Source organism: Medicago sativa, chromosome 8, assembly GCF_051527215.1.
Source record: "Medicago sativa cultivar Bolivia chromosome 8, Bolivia_mono, whole genome shotgun sequence".
Lineage (NCBI taxonomy): Eukaryota > Viridiplantae > Streptophyta > Magnoliopsida > Fabales > Fabaceae > Medicago > Medicago sativa.
In genome coordinates, this window is record NC_140756.1 from 5,829,134 (window position 1) to 5,850,000 (window position 20,867).

At 37.6% G+C, this 20,867-nt stretch overlaps 2 protein-coding genes and 1 long non-coding RNA gene across 3 annotated transcripts in view; 1 reads left to right on the plus strand and 2 right to left on the minus strand.

Annotated features, from left to right (window-relative positions):
• Nucleotides 1-20,867, minus strand: part of LOC146896409 (methyl jasmonate esterase 1-like) — a 44,446-nt gene that overhangs the window by 18,672 nt on the left and 4,907 nt on the right. The gene's annotated exons all lie outside the window — the stretch shown is intronic.
• The window catches only part of LOC146896412 (uncharacterized), a 22,035-nt gene continuing 1,171 nt past the window's right edge, over nucleotides 4-20,867 (minus strand). The window contains exon 2 of the long non-coding RNA XR_015022171.1: nucleotides 4-240. This is a non-coding gene — a long non-coding RNA (uncharacterized LOC146896412). The remainder of the gene's footprint in view (nucleotides 241-20,867) is intronic.
• On the plus strand, nucleotides 2,608-6,690 carry LOC146896413 (uncharacterized). The gene is made up of 2 exons (XM_085732766.1): nucleotides 2,608-6,347; nucleotides 6,677-6,690. Exons 1-2 carry the CDS (start codon nucleotides 3,431-3,433, stop codon nucleotides 6,688-6,690), a joined length of 2,931 nt encoding a protein of 976 aa, XP_085588892.1. The 5' UTR covers nucleotides 2,608-3,430.

The window sequence follows — 20,867 nt, forward strand, 5'->3', positions numbered from 1 at the left end:
ACGTATCTAGAAAGTTTAGCACGTGCGTTAATATTAGTACTGGATACATTAAAATTTACAACATAAACTACATACAAATGAATATTTATACAACAAATTGCGTCCGAACATAGATAACATAACCATCTCAACCATACATATATAATTAATCCTTAAAATCCAAAGCATTCTGCAGCGACACGAACGCACACTTGTTGAAATATCCATCCGACTTCAAGCTTGCAAATCCAACCTGTTAATCTGAAACAAATAAGGATTGGGATGAGACATAATGTCTCAGTGAGTTCCCCTAAATCCTAGGCTATAGGCAACCTCAAGGGGAAACCTCCGGTCACCACGTGTCTACATTACAACCTGACGGTTGATTATACGTGTGTGGGGACTTGCATACTAGACGGTCGTGCATACTAGAGCCCACTACTAAAAAAACAGTGTTTTCAGACGGAATTTTCGGACGGATAAGATTTTGTCTAAATTTTTCGGACGGATTTGGGACAGTTTTAACGGAGCTGAATTTTCGTCCCAAATCCGTCCCAAAATCGTATGAAATTTTCATGACAAGTTCAAACAGAGTTTTTTCCCACGAATTTCGCACGAATTTCTTTTAAAAAAACAAATCCGTCCCAAAACCGTGTGAAACATTGAGACGGACTTCAGACGGCCCGTGTTGATAAATTATTTTCATATCCAGCTACTGTGTTAAAGCTTTCCATCGCGTGTTCTCTCTTCAATCCCTAAAAAATTTATTCCAAATTTGTACCGCTCTCTCTCCCTCCTTTGATAAATCATTTTCTCAGTTTCACTCCCCCTCTTCAGGTTTTGCTTCAGATTTTGCATCTTCATCTTCATATTTCCGCTATTCCTCTTCAGGTTGGAAGTGATTTTGGCTCTTCTTCTTCAGATTGGGGAAAGCCTCTCTTCAGATTTTGGCTCTTCCAAAGTCAATTTCGGCTCTATCTCTTCAGATTCTTAGTTTTTTCATTCAAGGTATTGTTTTACTTATTAGGGTTAGTGATATGGTGATCTGGGGGAATCTGTAACGCCCCATTTTTATTCTATTACTTTTAATAGATGTGTGAATATTTTTATATGACTTTATCTGTTAAATATATGATTTTATGTGAAATATGTGTTTTGAGTGATTTTATGTGATATATGGTGTGATGCTATTTTATTATATGATTTATGGAGTTGAGTTTTATTTAAATGAATATGGCTTTATTATTTGTGGAAATAATAGGAGAAATAGAAATAGGTAGAATTATTATTTATTTTGGTTAATGGGAATTAAGTAAATAATTATGAGAGTTTAGTGGGAGTTAAATGAAAAGAAAGGAGTTATATTTTTTGGGAGTAAAAGAAAGAAAATCAGATAGAAACAGTTTCACGTACAAACAATAGAAAAACTGGTTTTTGGAGAGAAAAAGGAGAAGAACCAAGAGAAAGCTAGGAGAAGAGCTAGGAAGAGAGAATCCAACCGTTTTTGCTGTAGAATTTGCTGTGATAAGGTAAGGGTGGGATTCCTTTCAATAATCATGGTATATAATTTGAAAATTGATGAATTTGTTGTTCTTGGTTTTTAGGGTTTGAGAAGTTATGTTAGATGTTGAATTATGATGAAACTTGTTGTTGAATTGCATGTTTCTATGTTGTTTTGGTTGCTAGGTTGTATATGGAACCTATAAACATTGTTCTAATTCATTTTGGGTGATTAGGGGATCAAAAATTGGGTTTTGGAGTGAAAACTGGTCTGTTCTCGTAAATCTGTTCATGTCCCATCGTAGTACGATGCTGGGAAATCGTACTACGATTTTTCCAGCAGCAAACAAGAATTTTTCAGTATATCCCATCGTAGTACGATGCATTCCATCGTAGTACGATGTAACAGTGACAACATTCCCTTGTTTCGTGTTCTTGCGTCTTTTTCACCCGTTTTTGTTTTGAATTAGCTTTCGGTGTAAACATGAAAGTTGTAGATAATTAAGTTAGCTTTAAAATGGCCTTGGTTTGGAGTGGAAAAGATTTGTAGATTTTGAGTTATGATAAAAATAGTCCAAGTGGGTCTTTAGCAAAATTTAAGAAAACTTAGCATAACTAATCCCAAGTTAGTCCAAAAACTTATGGTTGGTTTCCCAACTTCAAACTTAAGTGTTAGGGATTTAGTTGAGGTGTTTTATGGATATTTGAATTATGTTCTATTGATCAAAACTTAATTGCTTTTGGGGGATGTTTTAGATTCTGAGATAAATGTAATTGATTTATATATATATATGCTATGTTGTTGATTTCCGTTGTTGATGTCGTTGTATCATCTGATGTCAAAGTTGGGGAGTGTGTCATAATTGTTTTAGGCACATATGTTGTTGTTGTAGTCGTTGTTGAAGTTGTATGTTGATATACACAAGTTGAGTCCATTTGCATACTCACATCTGTTGGGGGCTTATGCCCTGGAATGTTCATCATTCAACCCGTTGGGGGCTTATGCCCTGGGATGCTTTAACCATCCAAATTGTTGGGGGCTTATGCTCTGGAATGTTTAGCATTCAACGCGCGTAGATTGGTACCACCTGCATGATGCATTAGTTGTTGTTGTCGTAACATTGTTGGGTTGTTGTTGTCGTTGTAGCATTGTCGAGTTGTTGTCGTCGTCGCATTGTCGAGTTGTCGGTGTCGTTGTGGATAACGTTGTTGTTGTTGATGTACCTTGTTGCTGAAAATAATTATGTCGTTGCTTATGTGTTTATTTAAATACATTATTAATGATGCCTGTTGTGATATGCTTTGTTGTTTTCATTAATTTGATGAATTATATATTATTATTATTGGATAAGTTTCTCACCCCTTCTGCGTATATGTTGCCTCGACCGTGGGTAATGTGCAGGTACGGATGACTTGTAGGTTTGGTCGGCTCAAGTGTCTAGGGCTCTGATACATACTAGGATGGGGAAATCGTTGCGAATGTCTTCTCATTTCTTTTATGTATCACATATTTTGGAAAAGACTTGCTATTAGAGTTTATCGTTGTTGAAAATAAAGTTGAATTATGTTGGGGCCTTTGTGCCAAGATTTTCATTGATGTTGAATTTTGGTTGAAATTATATTTTTAAAGAATTATTCCGCTGCAGTTTATTAAGATTCTTTACGTTGGCCTTAAATAAATAGATATTTTCTATTTATGAATTTTTGAAAAGTAGTGTGACACTCCGTTGTGTGATTACTCTGATTATAATAATTAATATTACGTTGTTGGGAGAACGGGGTGTTACAATTGGTATCAGAGCAGGTCGGTCCGTCCGGCCAATTAGTAGAGTCGTGTCGAGCCATGTAGAGTTGTTTGACAATTTATATTGTCTCAGTTGTGCTGATTTATGTTGTTATGTAGAGTAGAGACCTGGAGGCTGCGAATATTATCTGTTACAAGAGAAATAGAATGGCCGGAAGAAACGATGCTGCGGTGGCTGCTGCGTTGGAAGCTGTAGCCCAAGCTATAGGACAACAACAAAATGTTGGTGCTGGTGTTAATGCTGACGTAAGAATGTTGGAGGCATTTCTGAGGAATCATCCTCCTACCTTCAAAGGAAGGTACGACCCTGATGGAGCACAGACATGGCTCAAAGAAGTTGAAAGAGTTTTCAGGGTTATGCAATGTACTGATGACCAGAAGGTACGTTTTGGTACGCACATGCTAGCTGAGGAAGCTGATGACTGGTGGGTGAGTCTCTTACCTGAATTAGAGCAAGGTGATGCAGTTGTGACTTGGGCTGTGTTTAGGAGGGAGTTCCTGAACAGATATTTCCCTGAGGATGTTCGCGGAAGGAAAGAGATTGAGTTCCTTGAGCTGAAGCAAGGAAACATGTCGGTGACAGAGTATGCAGCCAAGTTTGTGGAGTTGGCTCAGTTCTATCCACACTATACTGGAGACAATGCTGAATTTTCTAAGTGCATAAAGTTTGAGAATGGTTTGCGTGCTGATATTAAGCGAGCCATTGGTTACCAGCTAATCAGTGACTTTTCTGCTTTGGTGAGCAGATGCAGAATCTATGAAGATGATACCAAAGCTCACTACAAGGTGATGAGTGACCGTAGGGGTAAGGGACAGCAGAGTCGTCCGAAGCCTTACAGTGCCCCTGCTGACAAGGGCAAACAGAGGATGCCTGAGGAAAGGAGACCCAAGGGAAGAGATGTTCAAGCTGAGATAGTTTGCTACAAGTGTGGTGAGAAAGGCCACAAGAGTAATGCATGTACTCAACGGGATGAGAAGAAGTGTCATCGTTGTGGCAAGAAAGGGCATATCATGGCTGAGTGCAAGCGTGGTGACATGGTTTGCTTTAATTGTGATGAAGAGGGTCATCTTAGTTCTCAGTGCAAGAAGCCTAAGAAAACTCAGACTAGTGGGAAGGTGTTTGCATTGGCCGGTACACAAACGGCTAATGAAGATCGACTTATCAGAGGTGCTTGTTTCTTTAATGGTACTCCTTTAATTGCTATTATTGATACTGGTGCTACACATTGTTTCATTGCTGTTGATTGTGCAAATAAGTTGGGTTTAGTTATGTCAAGTATGCCTGTGGAAATGGTTGTTGAAACTCCAGCTAAGGGTTCAGTAACCACATCGTTTGTTTGTCAGAGTTGCCCTATATCCATGTATGGTAGAGATTTTGAAGTTGATCTTGTATGTTTGCCATTGACGGGTATGGATGTGATCCTTGGTATGAACTGGTTGGAATACAACCATGTGCATATTAATTGTTTTAGAAAGACGGTGTACTTTTCTTCTGCTGAAGAAGAGAGTGGAGCAGAATTTTTATCTACCAAGCAGCTGAAGCGGTTAGAGCATGATGGAAACTTAATGTTTTCCATCATGGCGTATTTGTCTGTAGAGAGTCAGTCGATAATTGATAGATTGCCCGTGGTGAATGAATTTCCTGAAGTTTTTCCTGATGAGATTCCAGATGTGCCACCAGAGAGGGAGGTTGAATTTTCGATTGATCTTGTACCGGGTACGAAGCCTGTGTCGATGGCTCCTTACCGTATGTCAGCCTCCGAGTTGGCAGAATTGAAGAAGCAGTTGGAAGAATTGCTTGATAAGAAGTTTGTAAGACCGAGTGTCTCACCTTGGGGAGCGCCGGTATTGTTGGTGAAGAAGAAGGATGGTAGCATGAGATTGTGCATAGATTACCGTCAGCTTAATAAAGTGACGATAAAGAACAGGTATCCACTTCCGAGAATTGACGACTTGATGGATCAATTAGTGGGTGCTCGCGTGTTTAGTAAAATTGATTTGAGGTCAGGTTACCATCAGATTAAGGTGAACGATGAAGATATGCAGAAGACGGCCTTTAGGACACGGTATGGCCATTATGAGTATAAAGTGATGCCCTTCGGTGTCACTAATGCGCCAGGTGTGTTCATGGAGTATATGAACAGAATTTTTCATGCTTTTCTGGATAAGTTTGTTGTTGTATTTATTGATGATATCTTGATATATTCTAAGACTGAAGAAGAGCATGCAGAACATCTGAAGATTGTGTTGCAGGTGCTGAAAGAAAAGAAGTTGTATGCAAAGTTGTCAAAGTGCGAGTTCTGGTTAAGTGAAGTAAGTTTCCTTGGCCATATTATTTCTGGTAGTGGTATTGCAGTTGACCCGTCGAAGGTTGAAGCGGTATCACAATGGGAGACTCCTAAGTCAGTTACAGAGATTAGAAGTTTTCTTGGTTTGGCTGGTTATTACAGAAGATTTATCGAAGGATTTTCGAAGTTGGCACTTCCATTGACTCAGTTGACCTGTAAAGGTAAAGCTTTTGTGTGGGATGCTCAGTGTGAGAATAATTTCAATGAGTTGAAGCGAAGATTGACAACGGCTCCAATTTTAATTTTACCAGAGCCGGATAAACCTTTTGTGGTATATTGTGATGCGTCCAAGTTGGGCTTAGGTGGTGTGCTTATGCAAGATGGCAAGGTAGTAGCTTATGCTTCGAGACAATTGAGAATACATGAGAAGAATTATCCTACACATGATTTAGAGTTGGCTGCTGTGGTTTTTGTGTTGAAAATTTGGAGGCATTATTTGTACGGTTCCAGATTTGAAGTGTTTAGTGATCATAAGAGTCTGAAATATTTATTTGATCAAAAAGAGTTGAACATGAGGCAGAGAAGGTGGCTAGAGTTGTTGAAAGATTATGATTTTGGCTTAAATTACCATCCGGGTAAAGCTAATGTGGTTGCAGATGCCTTGAGTAGGAAAACGTTGCACATGTCGGCTATGATGGTGAAAGAATTTGAATTGCTAGAGCAGTTTAGAGACTTGAGTCTTGTTTGTGAATTGGCACCTCATAGTGTACAGTTGGGTATGTTGAAGATTAATAATGATTTCTTGAAGAGTATCAAAGAAGCACAGGAAGTTGATGTGAAATTTGTAGACTTGATGGTTGCTAGTAATCAGACTGCAGATGGTGATTTCCAGGTTGATGATCAAGGAGTGTTGAGATTCCGAGGCAGGATTTGTATTCCTGATAATAATGAATTGAAAAAGTTGATTTTAGAAGAAAGTCACAGAAGCAACTTGAGTATCCATCCGGGAGCTACAAAGATGTACCATGACTTGAAGAAACTGTTTTGGTGGTCTGGGTTGAAGCGTGATGTCGCACAATTTGTTTATGCGTGTTTGACTTGTTAGAAATCGAAAGTTGAACATCAGAAGCCTGCTGGTTTGTTGACGCCTTTAGATGTGCCGGAATGGAAATGGGATAGCATCTCCATGGACTTTGTGATGAGTTTACCAAACACTCAAAGAGGGCATGATGCCATTTGGGTTGTTATCGATAGATTGACGAAGTCAGCACATTTTATTCCAATTAATATCACTTATTCGGTAGCTCAGTTGGCGGAGATTTATATTCATAATATTGTGAAGTTGCATGGTGTCCCGTCGAGTATTGTGTCGGATAGAGATCCGAGGTTCACTTCGAGATTTTGGAAGAGCTTGCAAGAAGCTTTGGGCTCTCAGTTGAAGTTGAGTTCAGCGTATCATCCGCAAACAGATGGTCAGTCGGAAAGGACGATTCAATCATTAGAAGATTTGTTGAGGGTGTGTGTACTTGAGCAAGGTGGAGCTTGGGACAGTCACCTACCATTGATAGAGTTCACGTACAACAATAGTTACCATTCGAGTATTGGTATGGCACCTTTCGAAGCTTTATATGGTCGAAGGTGTAGAACTCCTTTATGTTGGTTTGAGTCGGGTGAAAGTATTGTGTTGGGACCTGAAATAGTTCAGCAGACCACGGAGAAGGTCAAGATGATAAGAGAGCATATGAAAGCGTCGCAGAGTCGACAGAAGAGTTATCATGACAAGCGTAGGAAGGACCTTGAGTTTCAAGAGGGTGACCATGTGTTCTTGAGAGTCACTCCTATGACCGGTGTGGGTCGTGCATTGAAGTCCAAGAAGTTGACTCCAAAGTTTATTGGTCCTTATCAAATATCTGAGAGAATTGGCACGGTGGCTTATAGAGTCGGTTTGCCACCACATCTTTCGAACTTGCATGATGTGTTTCATGTGTCGCAACTTCGGAAATATGTAGCGGATCCTTCACATGTTATTCCTAGAGATGATGTGCAAGTTAGGGACAACCTTACGGTAGAAACTTTACCTTTGAGGATTGATGATCGCAAGGTGAAGACGTTGAGAGACAAGGAGATACCCCTAGTGAGAGTTGTTTGGGGGGGAGCAGCTGGTGAAAGTCTTACTTGGGAGTTGGAGAGTAAGATGCAGGAGTCTTATCCTGACTTGTTTACTTGAGGTAATATTTCGAGGACGAAATTCTATAAGTTGGGGAGAGTTGTAACGCCCCATTTTTATTCTATTACTTTTAATAGATGTGTGAATATTTTTATATGACTTTATCTGTTAAATATATGATTTTATGTGAAATATGTGTTTTGAGTGATTTTATGTGATATATGGTGTGATGCTATTTTATTATATGATTTATGGAGTTGAGTTTTATTTAAATGAATATGGCTTTATTATTTGTGGAAATAATAGGAGAAATAGAAATAGGTAGAATTATTATTTATTTTGGTTAATGGGAATTAAGTAAATAATTATGAGAGTTTAGTGGGAGTTAAATGAAAAGAAAGGAGTTATATTTTTTGGGAGTAAAAGAAAGAAAATCAGATAGAAACAGTTACACGTACAAACAATAGAAAAACTGGTTTTTGGAGAGAAAAAGGAGAAGAACCAAGAGAAAGCTAGGAGAAGAGCTAGGAAGAGAGAATCCAACCGTTTTTGCTGTAGAATTTGCTGTGATAAGGTAAGGGTGGGATTCCTTTCAATAATCATGGTATATAATTTGAAAATTGATGAATTTGTTGTTCTTGGTTTTTAGGGTTTGAGAAGTTATGTTAGATGTTGAATTATGATGAAACTTGTTGTTGAATTGCATGTTTCTATGTTGTTTTGGTTGCTAGGTTGTATATGGAACCTATAAACATTGTTCTAATTCATTTTGGGTGATTAGGGGATCAAAAATTGGGTTTTGGAGTGAAAACTGGTCTGTTCTCGTAAATCTGTTCATGTCCCATCGTAGTACGATGCTGGGAAATCGTACTACGATTTTTTCAGCAGCAAACAAGAATTTTTCAGTATATCCCATCGTAGTACGATGCATTCCATCGTAGTACGATGTAACAGTGACAACATTCCCCTGTTTCGTGTTCTTGCGTCTTTTTCACCCATTTTTGTTTTGAATTAGCTTTCGGTGTAAACATGAAAGTTATAGATAATTAAGTTAGCTTTAAAATGGCCTTGGTTTGGAGTGGAAAAGATTTGTAGATTTTGAGTTATGATAAAAATAGTCCAAGTGGGTCTTTAGCAAAATTTAAGAAAACTTAGCATAACTAATCCCAAGTTAGTCCAAAAACTTATGGTTGGTTTCCCAACTTCAAACTTAAGTGTTAGGGATTTAGTTGAGGTGTTTTATGGATATTTGAATTATGTTCTATTGATCAAAACTTAATTGCTTTTGGGGGATGTTTTAGATTCTGAGATGAATGTAATTGATTTATATATATATATATATATATATATATGCTATGTTGTTGATTTCCGTTGTTGATGTCGTTGTATCATCTGATGTCAAAGTTGGGGAGTGTGTCATAATTGTTTTAGGCACATATGTTGTTGTTGTAGTCGTTGTTGAAGTTGTATGTTGATATACACAAGTTGAGTCCATTTGCATACTCACATCTGTTGGGGGCTTATGTGTAACGCCCGTCTTAATTATTCGATTATTTAAAAATATATTTATATATATGATTTACGTGATTTTCATGATTGATATGTGTGAATTTTATGATTCATGAAGTTGAGTGGGTTATATGATTTATAACTGCATAATGTGGAGTATTTTGTTGTGGTGAAGTTGCTATGTTGTTATGACTTATTTTATTATTAAATAAAATAAGATTTGATAAATAAAATAAAAATATGAAAAATTGGGCTGTGATGTGAGATGAGCAATTAGTAGTGATAAGAGTAATTAGAAGAGATAAATAGACAACAAAAGTTAGAAAACAGAATACGTACGTTTTTGGAGAAAAAGGGAGAAAAGTCAGAAAAGAGGAGAACTAGAGGGAGAGCTGCGATTCTGCTATTATCAGGTAAGGGTGAGACTAATTTTCATTACTATTAAGGGTATGATTCTATAGGATGAATTTGGCATGATTAGGTTAAGTTTTGGTGAGAATTGGGGATTAGGTTTAAGACCGAATTGGATGATTGAATCATGAAAAGATGTTAGGTTGATGCTAAATTAGTGTACAGAACTTAGTTATACCATAAGATGATAATTAGATGTTGAATTGAGGTTAGAATTAGGAGATTAAGTGAAAAGTTGGAATTTTTAGGTTTCTGGCCGTACTGACATTCATCGCTCGCACCTGCGAGCAAGAACACTCGCATCTGCGAGCTAGAACCCAGAACTCGCAACTGCGAGCAATGCAACTCGCAACTGCGAGTGACCTGTAAGCTCGCAACTGCGAGCAGAATAACTCGCCACTGCGAGTAAATACGTAGGAACCCAGAATGCACACTTTGCTCGCCATTGCGAGTGAAGTTACTCGCAACTGCGAGTTAGGCTGTTAGTTGCCCAAAATTGTCCCGATGCGATCCTTTCGCACGTATAGTCTTGAGCTGACCTTAGAAGTAAGAATGAGGGTGATTTAGAATGTTTCTAGATGTTACAGAAGTCTGTTTAAATGACTGAAATGATTAATAATGTTGCATGAATAATGTTATGATGTTTTTATGATATTTATGTTGATGTAATCCATTTCTTTAATGATGTTGAGATATTCCAACACTGTTATATGTTGTAAATCTGTTGCTGTTCATTGCTGCTGACCTTTAATGTCTTGAGATTGCATGAGTCGGTCTATGTTGCAAGAAATTAAGAAGTTGTCCATGATTATGAGTCGTATGAGTCGTTCATGATGTCGTCTAAGTTGCTGGAAGTTTGAGTCCATTGCATACTCATTAAAGTTGGGGGCTTTAGGCCCGGCAGCCTTTGTGCTCATTAAAGTTGGGGGCTTTAGGCCCGGCAGCCTTTGTGCTCATTAAAGTTGGGGGCTTTAGGCCCGGCAGCCTTTGTGCTCATTAAAGTTGGGGGCTTTAGGCCCGGCAGCCTTTGTGCTCACACGTTGAAGAGCCTATTATGCTCATTTGTTGTTGATTGGTACCACATGCATTTGCATATCAAGAAGTTCATGATGTTAAGTTGTCAAGTTGTTGTTGAGTTGATAGAGTTGCATGGTCTAAGATGAGTTGTGTTGTCGAGTTGATGTTGAGTTGATAGAGTTGCATGGTCAAAGATGAGTTGTGTCGTCAAGCTGAGTGTTAAGTTGATTATGATTTGTGATGAAAATTAGTAATGATATTTGATGATCGTATTGTTATGAAATGAAAAATATACTGATTGTTAATTGTTGATATGTTATTAATGTTTAAGTTGTTAAATGCATTTTATTGGATTATATGCTTAATGTATTGATTATGAAATCTCACCCCTTCTGCGTATATGTTGCCTCGACCGTGGGTAATGTGCAGGTAATAAAGATTAGAGGCGTTCGTGAGTGGACTCCTCAGTCGGTGTCTAGGTGCTCTGATACGTAACGGGATGGGGGCTTGCTTTTACTTCTATTCCTTACGTGTCTCTTTTATGAACTAATTTATGAGATTTTCCAATAAGGCCTGCGTGCCAAGACTTTAAAATGTTAAACTATTTTCCGCTGCAATAGTTTAAGATATTTCATGATGTTGAATTTGAAAGATAATCATTATTATCCATTTTATGATTTGAATGAAGTATGTGACATTCCGTTGTGATCAAAATACTCTGATTTTTAAATGAAATTTTTATGTTGGGAAAACGGGGTGTTACAATTGGTATCAGAGCAGGTCGGTCCGTCCGGCCAAGTAGTTGAGTCGCGTTGTGTCGTTTTACAGTTTTGTACTGTATTTAAGTTGTCTTGTTTGTTGTTTAACCCTTAGTATGAACTGGTTGGAGTACAACCATGTTCACATTAATTGTTTTAGTAAGTCGGTGTATTTCTCTTCTGCTGAAGAAGAAAGTGGAGCAGAGTTTTGTCTACTAAGCAGCTGAAGCAGTTAGCACGTGATGGAATTCTGATGTTTCGTTGATGGTGTCACTGTCAATTGAGAATCAAGCGGTGAGTGATAAGTTGCAAATTGTGTGCGGATTTCCCGAAGTTTTCCTGAAGCGAGAGGTTGAATTTTCTATTGATCTTGTTCCGGGAACAAAGCATGTGTCTATGATACCTTATCGTATGTCAGTTTCTGAGTTGGCTGAGTTGAAGAAACAATTGGAAGATTTTCTTGATAAGAAGTTCATAAGACCGAGTGTTTCACCTTGGGGAGCGCCGGTATTGTTGGTAAAGAAGAAAAAGTATGAGGTTGTGCATTGATTATCGACAACTGAATAAAGTAACTATAAAGAATAGATATCCACTTCCTAGAATTGATGATTTGATGGACCAGCTGGTGGGTGCACGTGTGTTCAGCAAGATTGATTTAAGGTCGGGTTATCATCAGATTAAAGTAAAAGATGAAGATATGCAGAAGACGGCCTTTAGGACGCGATATGGTCATTATGAATATAAGGTGATGCCTTTTGGTGTGAGTAACGCGCCTGGCGTGTTTATGGAGTATATGAATCGCATTTTCCATGCATTTTTGGATCGCTTTGTGGTTGTGTTCATCGATGATATTTTGATTTACTCTAAGACAGAAGAAGAACATGCAGAACATTTGAAAATTGTTTTGCAAGTGCTGAAAGAGAAGAAGTTGTATGCTAAATTGTCCAAGTGTGAATTCTGGTTGGACGAGGTAAGTTTTCTGGGCCATGTTATTTCTAGTAGTGGTATTGCAGTTGATCCATCTAAAGTTGAAGCAGTATCACAATGGGAGACTCCTAAATCGGTTACAGAGATTAGAAGCTTTTTGGGTTTGGCAGGATACTATCGAAGATTTATAGAAGGATTTTCTAAGTTGGCACTTCCGTTAACACAGTTGACGTGTAAAGGTAAAACCTTTGTGTGGGATGTTCATTGTGAGAACAGTTTTAATGAATTGAAGGAGCGTTTGACGACGGCTCCAGTTTTGATTTTGCCAAAACCTGATGAACCTTTTGCAGTGTATTGTGATGCGTCCAAATTGGGCTTAGGCGGTGTACTTATGCAAGATGGTAAAGTTGTTGCTTATGCATCAAGACAGTTGAGAACTCATGAACGAAACTATCCTACTCATGACCTTGAGTTAGCTGCAGTCGTATTTGTCCTTAAGATTTGGAGACATTACTTGTATGGTTCGAGATTTGAGGTGTTTAGTGATCACAAGAGCTTGAAGTATTTGTTTGATCAGAAAGAATTGAATATGCGACAGCGACGGTGGCTCGAATTGTTGAAGGATTATGACTTTAGTTTGAATTACCATCCGGGTAAAGCTAATGTTGTTGCGGATGCCTTAAGTAGGAAGAGTTTACATATGTCTGCTATGATGGTGAAGGAATTTGAGTTACTTGAACAGTTTAGAGATATGAGCTTAGTTTGTGAAATGTCGTCTCGGAGCGTTAAGTTAGGAATGCTGAAAATTGATAACGATTTCTTGAAAAGTATTAGAGATGCACAGAAGGTTGATGTTAAGTTTGTGGACTTGTTGGTTGCTAGTAATCAAACTGAAGATGGTGACTTTAAAGTCGATGATCAAGGTGTGTTGAGGTTCCGAGGTAGGATTTGTATTCCAGACAATGATGAGATAAAAAAGATGATTCTGGAAGAGAGTCATAGGAGTAGCTTGAGCATTCATCCGGGAGCTACAAAGATGTATCATGATTTAAAGAAGTTGTTTTGGTGGTCAGGATTGAAACGTGATGTGGCACAATTTGTGTACTCTTGTTTGATTTGTCAGAAGTCGAAGGTGGAGCATCAGAAACCTGCTGGGTTGATGACACCGTTAGATGTACCAGAATGGAAATGGGATAGTATATCCATGGATTTTGTGACAAGTTTACCGAATACTCCTAAGGGAAATGACGCTATTTGGGTGATTGTTGACAGATTGACGAAGTCGGCACATTTCCTTCCGATTAATATTAGTTTTCCTGTGGCTCAGTTGGCAGAGATTTATATTCGAGACATAGTGAAATTGCACGGTGTTCCTTCAAGCATCGTGTCAGATAGAGATCCAAGATTTACTTCTAGATTTTGGAAGAGTTTGCAAGAGGCTTTAGGCTCTAAGTTGAGATTGAGTTCGGCTTATCATCCTCAAACAGATGGTCAGTCGGAAAGAACGATTCAGTCACTCGAAGACTTGTTGAGAGTTTGTGTACTTGAGCAAGGTGGAACTTGGGATAGTCATCTTCCGTTGATAGAGTTCACTTATAATAACAGCTATCATTCAAGTATTGGGATGGCACCTTTCGAGGCTTTGTATGGTCGGAGGTGTAGGACTCCGTTGTGTTGGTTTGAGACCGGTGAAAGTGTGGTTCTAGGACCAGAAATTGTTCAACAGACTACTGAGAAGGTGAAGATGATTCAAGAGAAGATGAAAGCGTCGCAGAGTCGACAGAAGAGCTACCATGATAAGCGTAAGAAAGACCTTGAGTTTCAAGAGGGAGACCATGTGTTCTTGAGAGTTACTCCAACGACCGGTGTCGGTCGTGCATTGAAGTCAAAGAAATTGACTCCAAAGTTTATTGGTCCTTATCAGATATCCGAGAGAATTGGCACGGTGGCTTATAGAGTTGGCTTACCACCGCATTTATCGAATTTGCACGATGTGTTTCATGTGTCGCAGCTGAGGAAATATGTTCCAGACCCATCCCATGTGATTCAGAGTGATGATGTGCAAGTTAGAGACAACCTTACGGTGGAGACCTTACCCTTGAGGATTGATGATCGCAAGATGAAGACGTTGAGAGGCAAGGAGATACCTCTAGTGAGAGTTGTTTGGAGTGGAACGACTGGTGAAAGCCTGACATGGGAGCTAGAGAGTAAGATGATGGAGTCTTATCCAGAGTTGTTTGCTTGAGGTAAATTTTCGAGGACGAAAATTCTATAAGTTGGGGAGAGTTGTAACGCCCGTCTTAATTATTCGATTATTTAAAAATATATTTATATATATGATTTACGTGATTTTCATGATTGATATGTGTGAATTTTATGATTCATGAAGTTGAGTGGGTTATATGATTTATAACTGCATAATGTGGAGTATTTTGTTGTGGTGAAGTTGCTATGTTGTTATGACTTATTTTATTATTAAATAAAATAAGATTTGATAAATAAAATAAAAATATGAAAAATTGGGCTGTGATGTGAGATGAGCAATTAGTAGTGATAAGAGTAATTAGAAGAGATAAATAGACAACAAAAGTTAGAAAACAGAATACGTACGTTTTTGGAGAAAAAGGGAGAAAAGTCAGAAAAGAGGAGAACTAGAGGGAGAGCTGCGATTCTGCTATTATCAGGTAAGGGTGAGACTAATTTTCATTACTATTAAGGGTATGATTCTATAGGATGAATTTGGCATGATTAGGTTAAGTTTTGGTGAGAATTGGGGATTAGGTTTAAGACCGAATTGGATGATTGAATCATGAAAAGATGTTAGGTTGATGCTAAATTAGTGTACAGAACTTAGTTATACCATAAGATGATAATTAGATGTTGAATTGAGGTTAGAATTAGGAGATTAAGTGAAAAGTTGGAATTTTTAGGTTTCTGGCCGTACTGACATTCATCGCTCGCACCTGCGAGCAAGAACACTCGCATCTGCGAGCTAGAACCCAGAACTCGCAACTGCGAGCAATGCAACTCGCAACTGCGAGTGACCTGTAAGCTCGCAACTGCGAGCAGAATAACTCGCCACTGCGAGTAAATACGTAGGAACCCAGAATGCACACTTTGCTCGCCATTGCGAGTGAAGTTACTCGCAACTGCGAGTTAGGCTGTTAGTTGCCCAAAATTGTCCCGATGCGATCCTTTCGCACGTATAGTCTTGAGCTGACCTTAGAAGTAAGAATGAGGGTGATTTAGAATGTTTCTAGATGTTACAGAAGTCTGTTTAAATGACTGAAATGATTAATAATGTTGCATGAATAATGTTATGATGTTTTTATGATATTTATGTTGATGTAATCCATTTCTTTAATGATGTTGAGATATTCCAACACTGTTATATGTTGTAAATCTGTTGCTGTTCATTGCTGCTGACCTTTAATGTCTTGAGATTGCATGAGTCGGTCTATGTTGCAAGAAATTAAGAAGTTGTCCATGATTATGAGTCGTATGAGTCGTTCATGATGTCGTCTAAGTTGCTGGAAGTTTGAGTCCATTGCATACTCATTAAAGTTGGGGGCTTTAGGCCCGGCAGCCTTTGTGCTCATTAAAGTTGGGGGCTTTAGGCCCGGCAGCCTTTGTGCTCATTAAAGTTGGGGGCTTTAGGCCCGGCAGCCTTTGTGCTCACACGTTGAAGAGCCTATTATGCTCATTTGTTGTTGATTGGTACCACATGCATTTGCATATCAAGAAGTTCATGATGTTAAGTTGTCAAGTTGTTGTTGAGTTGATAGAGTTGCATGGTCTAAGATGAGTTGTGTTGTCGAGTTGATGTTGAGTTGATAGAGTTGCATGGTCAAAGATGAGTTGTGTCGTCAAGCTGAGTGTTAAGTTGATTATGATTTGTGATGAAAATTAGTAATGATATTTGATGATCGTATTGTTATGAAATGAAAAATATACTGATTGTTAATTGTTGATATGTTATTAATGTTTAAGTTGTTAAATGCATTTTATTGGATTATATGCTTAATGTATTGATTATGAAATCTCACCCCTTCTGCGTATATGTTGCCTCGACCGTGGGTAATGTGCAGGTAATAAAGATTAGAGGCGTTCGTGAGTGGACTCCTCAGTCGGTGTCTAGGTGCTCTGATACGTAACGGGATGGGGGCTTGCTTTTACTTCTATTCCTTACGTGTCTCTTTTATGAACTAATTTATGAGATTTTCCAATAAGGCCTGCGTGCCAAGACTTTAAAATGTTAAACTATTTTCCGCTGCAATAGTTTAAGATATTTCATGATGTTGAATTTGAAAGATAATCATTATTATCCATTTTATGATTTGAATGAAGTATGTGACATTCCGTTGTGATCAAAATACTCGGATTTTTAAATGAAATTTTTATGTTGGGAAAACGGGGTGTTACATTATGCCCTGGAATGTTCATCATTCAACCCGTTGGGGGCTTATGCCCTGGAATGTTTATCATTCACCTGTTGGGGGCTTATGCCCTGGGATGCTTTAACCATCCAAATTGTTGGGGGCTTATGCCCTGGAATGTTTAGCATTCAACGCGCGTAGATTGGTACCACCTGCATGATGCATTAGTTGTTGTTGTCGTAGCATTGTTGGGTTGTTGTTGTCGTTGTAGCATTGTCGAGTTGTTGTCGTCGTCGCATTGTCGAGTTGTCGGTGTCGTTGTGGATAACGTTGTTGTTGTTGATGTACCTTGTTGCTGAAAATAATTATGTCGTTGCTTATGTGTTTATTTAAATACATTATTAATGATGCCTGTTGTGATATGCTTTGTTGTTTTCATTAATTTGATGAATTATATATTATTATTATTGGATAAGTTTCTCACCCCTTCTGCGTATATGTTGCCTCGACCGTGGGTAATGTGCAGGTACGGATGACTTGTAGGTTTGGTCGGCTCAAGTGTCTAGGGCTCTGATACATACTAGGATGGGGAAATCGTTGCGAATGTCTTCTCATTTCTTTTATGTATCACATATTTTGGAAAAGACTTGCTATTAGAGTTTATCGTTGTTGAAAATAAAGTTGAATTATGTTGGGGCCTTTGTGCCAAGATTTTCATTGATGTTGAATTTTGGTTGAAATTATATTTTTAAAGAATTATTCCGCTGCAGTTTATTAAGATTCTTTATGTTGGCCTTAAATAAATAGATATTTTCTATTTATGAATTTTTGAAAAGTAGTGTGACACTCCGTTGTGTGATTACTCTGATTATAATAATTAATATTACGTTGTTGGGAGAACGGGGTGTTACAGAATCTGGATGTATGTTGATTAAATTGTGGTCATTTGTTCATTTATGTTATGGGTTTTTTTATATCATATTGAACTGATGTTAGTATGATAAATGGGCTGATTTGTGGTGTTTTGGGTTTTTTCTTTTTAATTTTATAATTTTGTTTTGAAGTTTGTTATTTGTTGCTAATTATTGATGACTGTTAGATTAATTTGTTGTTGGGTTTTTCCTATGAAGACATAGAACGGTATACTGGATTTTGGTGTTACTTTTACTAATTATATAAAAGGTCTTGTTTGAATACGTTGTAACATTATAATGAGCTGGGAATAATAATAGGGTTTGAATTGCAAACTGCAGGATGTAGTTTGTGACAGTGCTATTTAATTACAGAAAAGAAATATGAGGTTGATCCAAAATTTGAAACCATTGCAGGTTTAGATTTAGTCCATTTGAAACCCTGTGTCTTTAAACTATAGAGTTAGATGTACAACTTTCTGGTAGGAAACTATGTATGCCAAAAACAAAACGTTAGTTTGCCTCTTTGACAAAACATCATGTTTTTTTTTTCTTGTTCGATCACATTATCATGCTTTGTAATCTAATTAGGGACACTGGTTTTTGGTGTTGCAGGTATTAATTTGTTGTTGTTTTCTCTTGCACGGTATACCATTGATTCTCTACAAAACATATATATAAAAGTGAGGCCATCAATGGCCTTTTTAGTAGTGTCACTTTGACATGTTAATCATTCTTAAGATGAGATTAGAGAATTAGTCTTTGCAAACTTGATCCATCAATCTTTAGCGATTGATTCATATTGAAATAAGCTTTTATAGTGCACTTTGTGATTCTATCTACTTTTTTTTATTTTTTATTATGATGACTTTTTTGGTGAGCTTTCTCTGCTCAAATTGAAATTTTATAGTCATCGTTCATAAGTTGTATTTGACTTAGTTATCATTCATTCTTTTATGCTTCTTATATGTTTGTTTTTTGTTTCAGATCTAGCAGAATCTCTACTTGACATGTTCGATTTGAAACCTCAAATCAATGAATTCAAGTTTTCTCAAGTTAGTACTAAGGATAAATTGTCGGATATTAGTTGACTAGGTAAGCACTAATAAAAGTGTTAGATATCAATTAACATGCTTGTATGTAAACCTGAGTCCAAAATATGGGATAACAAATGCTCATTGCCCCCGCAACAGATTATTATTCGATGGTTTTGGTAATTTAGAGGGTTCAAGCTAGAAAAGTGGCAGATCCAATTCTCACATTTTACGCATACCATGCATGTCAAACTTAGATGATGTAAGGTGCACAATTTCAAATCAAACATAGATGTTGTTCTAGTTTTTTTGGTTCAGATATCTGTCATCAATTTTCTCCTTTGGTATGCTCAATTTCTTCTGGTTTTGTGCAGGTTTATTTTCGCTGGTTTAGGAGTTATTTTGCTGGTTATGAGTCTGATTTTGCAGACATTAATCCTTTTATTTTCTCAACTGCTATGATGGTTATGCAGCTGTTAGTATTGTGTTTGTACCTGTCTTTGAGCTTGTTAATTTGGGTCGAGTTTTGTTGTTTAGTAAAGTTTTAATAAATTGAGTGGTTATAGATAAGTCTCATGATAGTTACCATGGTTTTTCTAAGGGTTTATTCCTTTTTGCTCTTTCATTTGTTTTGATAATTTTCTGATCATGTTAATTTTTATGCAGGAGTACTAAAGATTAAGTCTTGACGTCGTTTTGGTAACTAATGATGCAACTGAGCTTGATTCGCTCCTATGGATGCAAGAGGATGATCATTTAATGTTGGGGGAATGTTTTATTTTATTTATTATTAAAATTTCTATTAGCTAATTTGAATGTTGAGTTTTCTTTTAAAAGGGAGGATGATCATTTAATGTTGGGGGAATGTTTTATTTTATTTATTATTAAAATTTCTATTAGCTAATTTGAATGTTGAGTTTTCTTTTAAAAGGAAATGTTAAAATGTATTAAGTACATTTTGTGATACTCTTATTATATTTTTACTGAAATGAATATTGAGTTGTTGAGTTGTATTAGTACATTGTGATACTCTTGTTATATTTTTAATGAAATGACTTGACTTTTAGTAGTACATTTTATGAGATTGATTATATTTTCACTCTGATAATTATTATTATTGAATATTGGTTTTAGAATTTTTTTTTTAAATATTTGGTTAATTCCGTCCGAAATTCGTAGGAAGTTTTAATAACTTAATTCCGTCCGAAATCCGTTGGAAATTTCTACTTAACTCCGTCCGAAAATCGTCCGAAGTTTAGCGCAATATACCACAAACTTAGATTTCAGATTTAGTGTGAAAACCGTCCGAAATCCATCTGAAATATTTTTGGGACGGAATTTGGGACGGAATTCTAATTTGCGACGCGGCTTTTTCAGACGACGCCCTATCTGTCCAAACTCCGTCCGAAAACATGATTTCGTCCGAATTCCGTGGGAAACGTCCGCAAATTCCGTCCCTAATCCGTCCGAAATTCTGTCCCAAAATGGCTTTTTTTTAGTAGTGGCCGTCATAGTCTTATCTTAACTTGTTATAGGCTTCACTTCCTATACGTGTCATGGCGGTTGAGGGGGAACCTAAAACCGCATTGCCAAGAATACACTCTATGTATCGAGGCCTAAACATAACATAATCATGGCACGATTCTAGACCGGACGATTAAGGGAAACCTAAGATCGTCTTCGGTATTATGTTCTTACTTGTTCTATTCCATGCCTTAAGCTTGTCATATAGCATCTAGTGCTCTTGTTCTTAAACATAAACGTGCATGGATTCTTACATGATCATAATCATAGTCGTGCATAGAATCATAATCATAACATACATAAACGTACATAAGTTCATTCATTAGGTTAGCGTTGAACAAACAATATTATCTTGATTCATTTTACGGATAGTCCCGGGTGGAGTAACCCCGAGATCAATCCCATACATGACCGATGTACGTACATCGGACTCCCTCGGTGTCGTGCGGGTCCCTTGCGGCTTAAACCGTTCCCCTTAGGTCGAGAACCTCCCGTATCCCCCTGGCGTGGATAACAAGAGACACGAGCACCTACGTCTTGTTTACTCAGTGACATGCGGGTCCCTTACGGCTTAAATCGTTCTCATAAATGAGAACCCCTTGTATCCCCCTGATGTGGATATCAAGAGACATGTCACCTACACTTATTAGTCATGGTCTTGC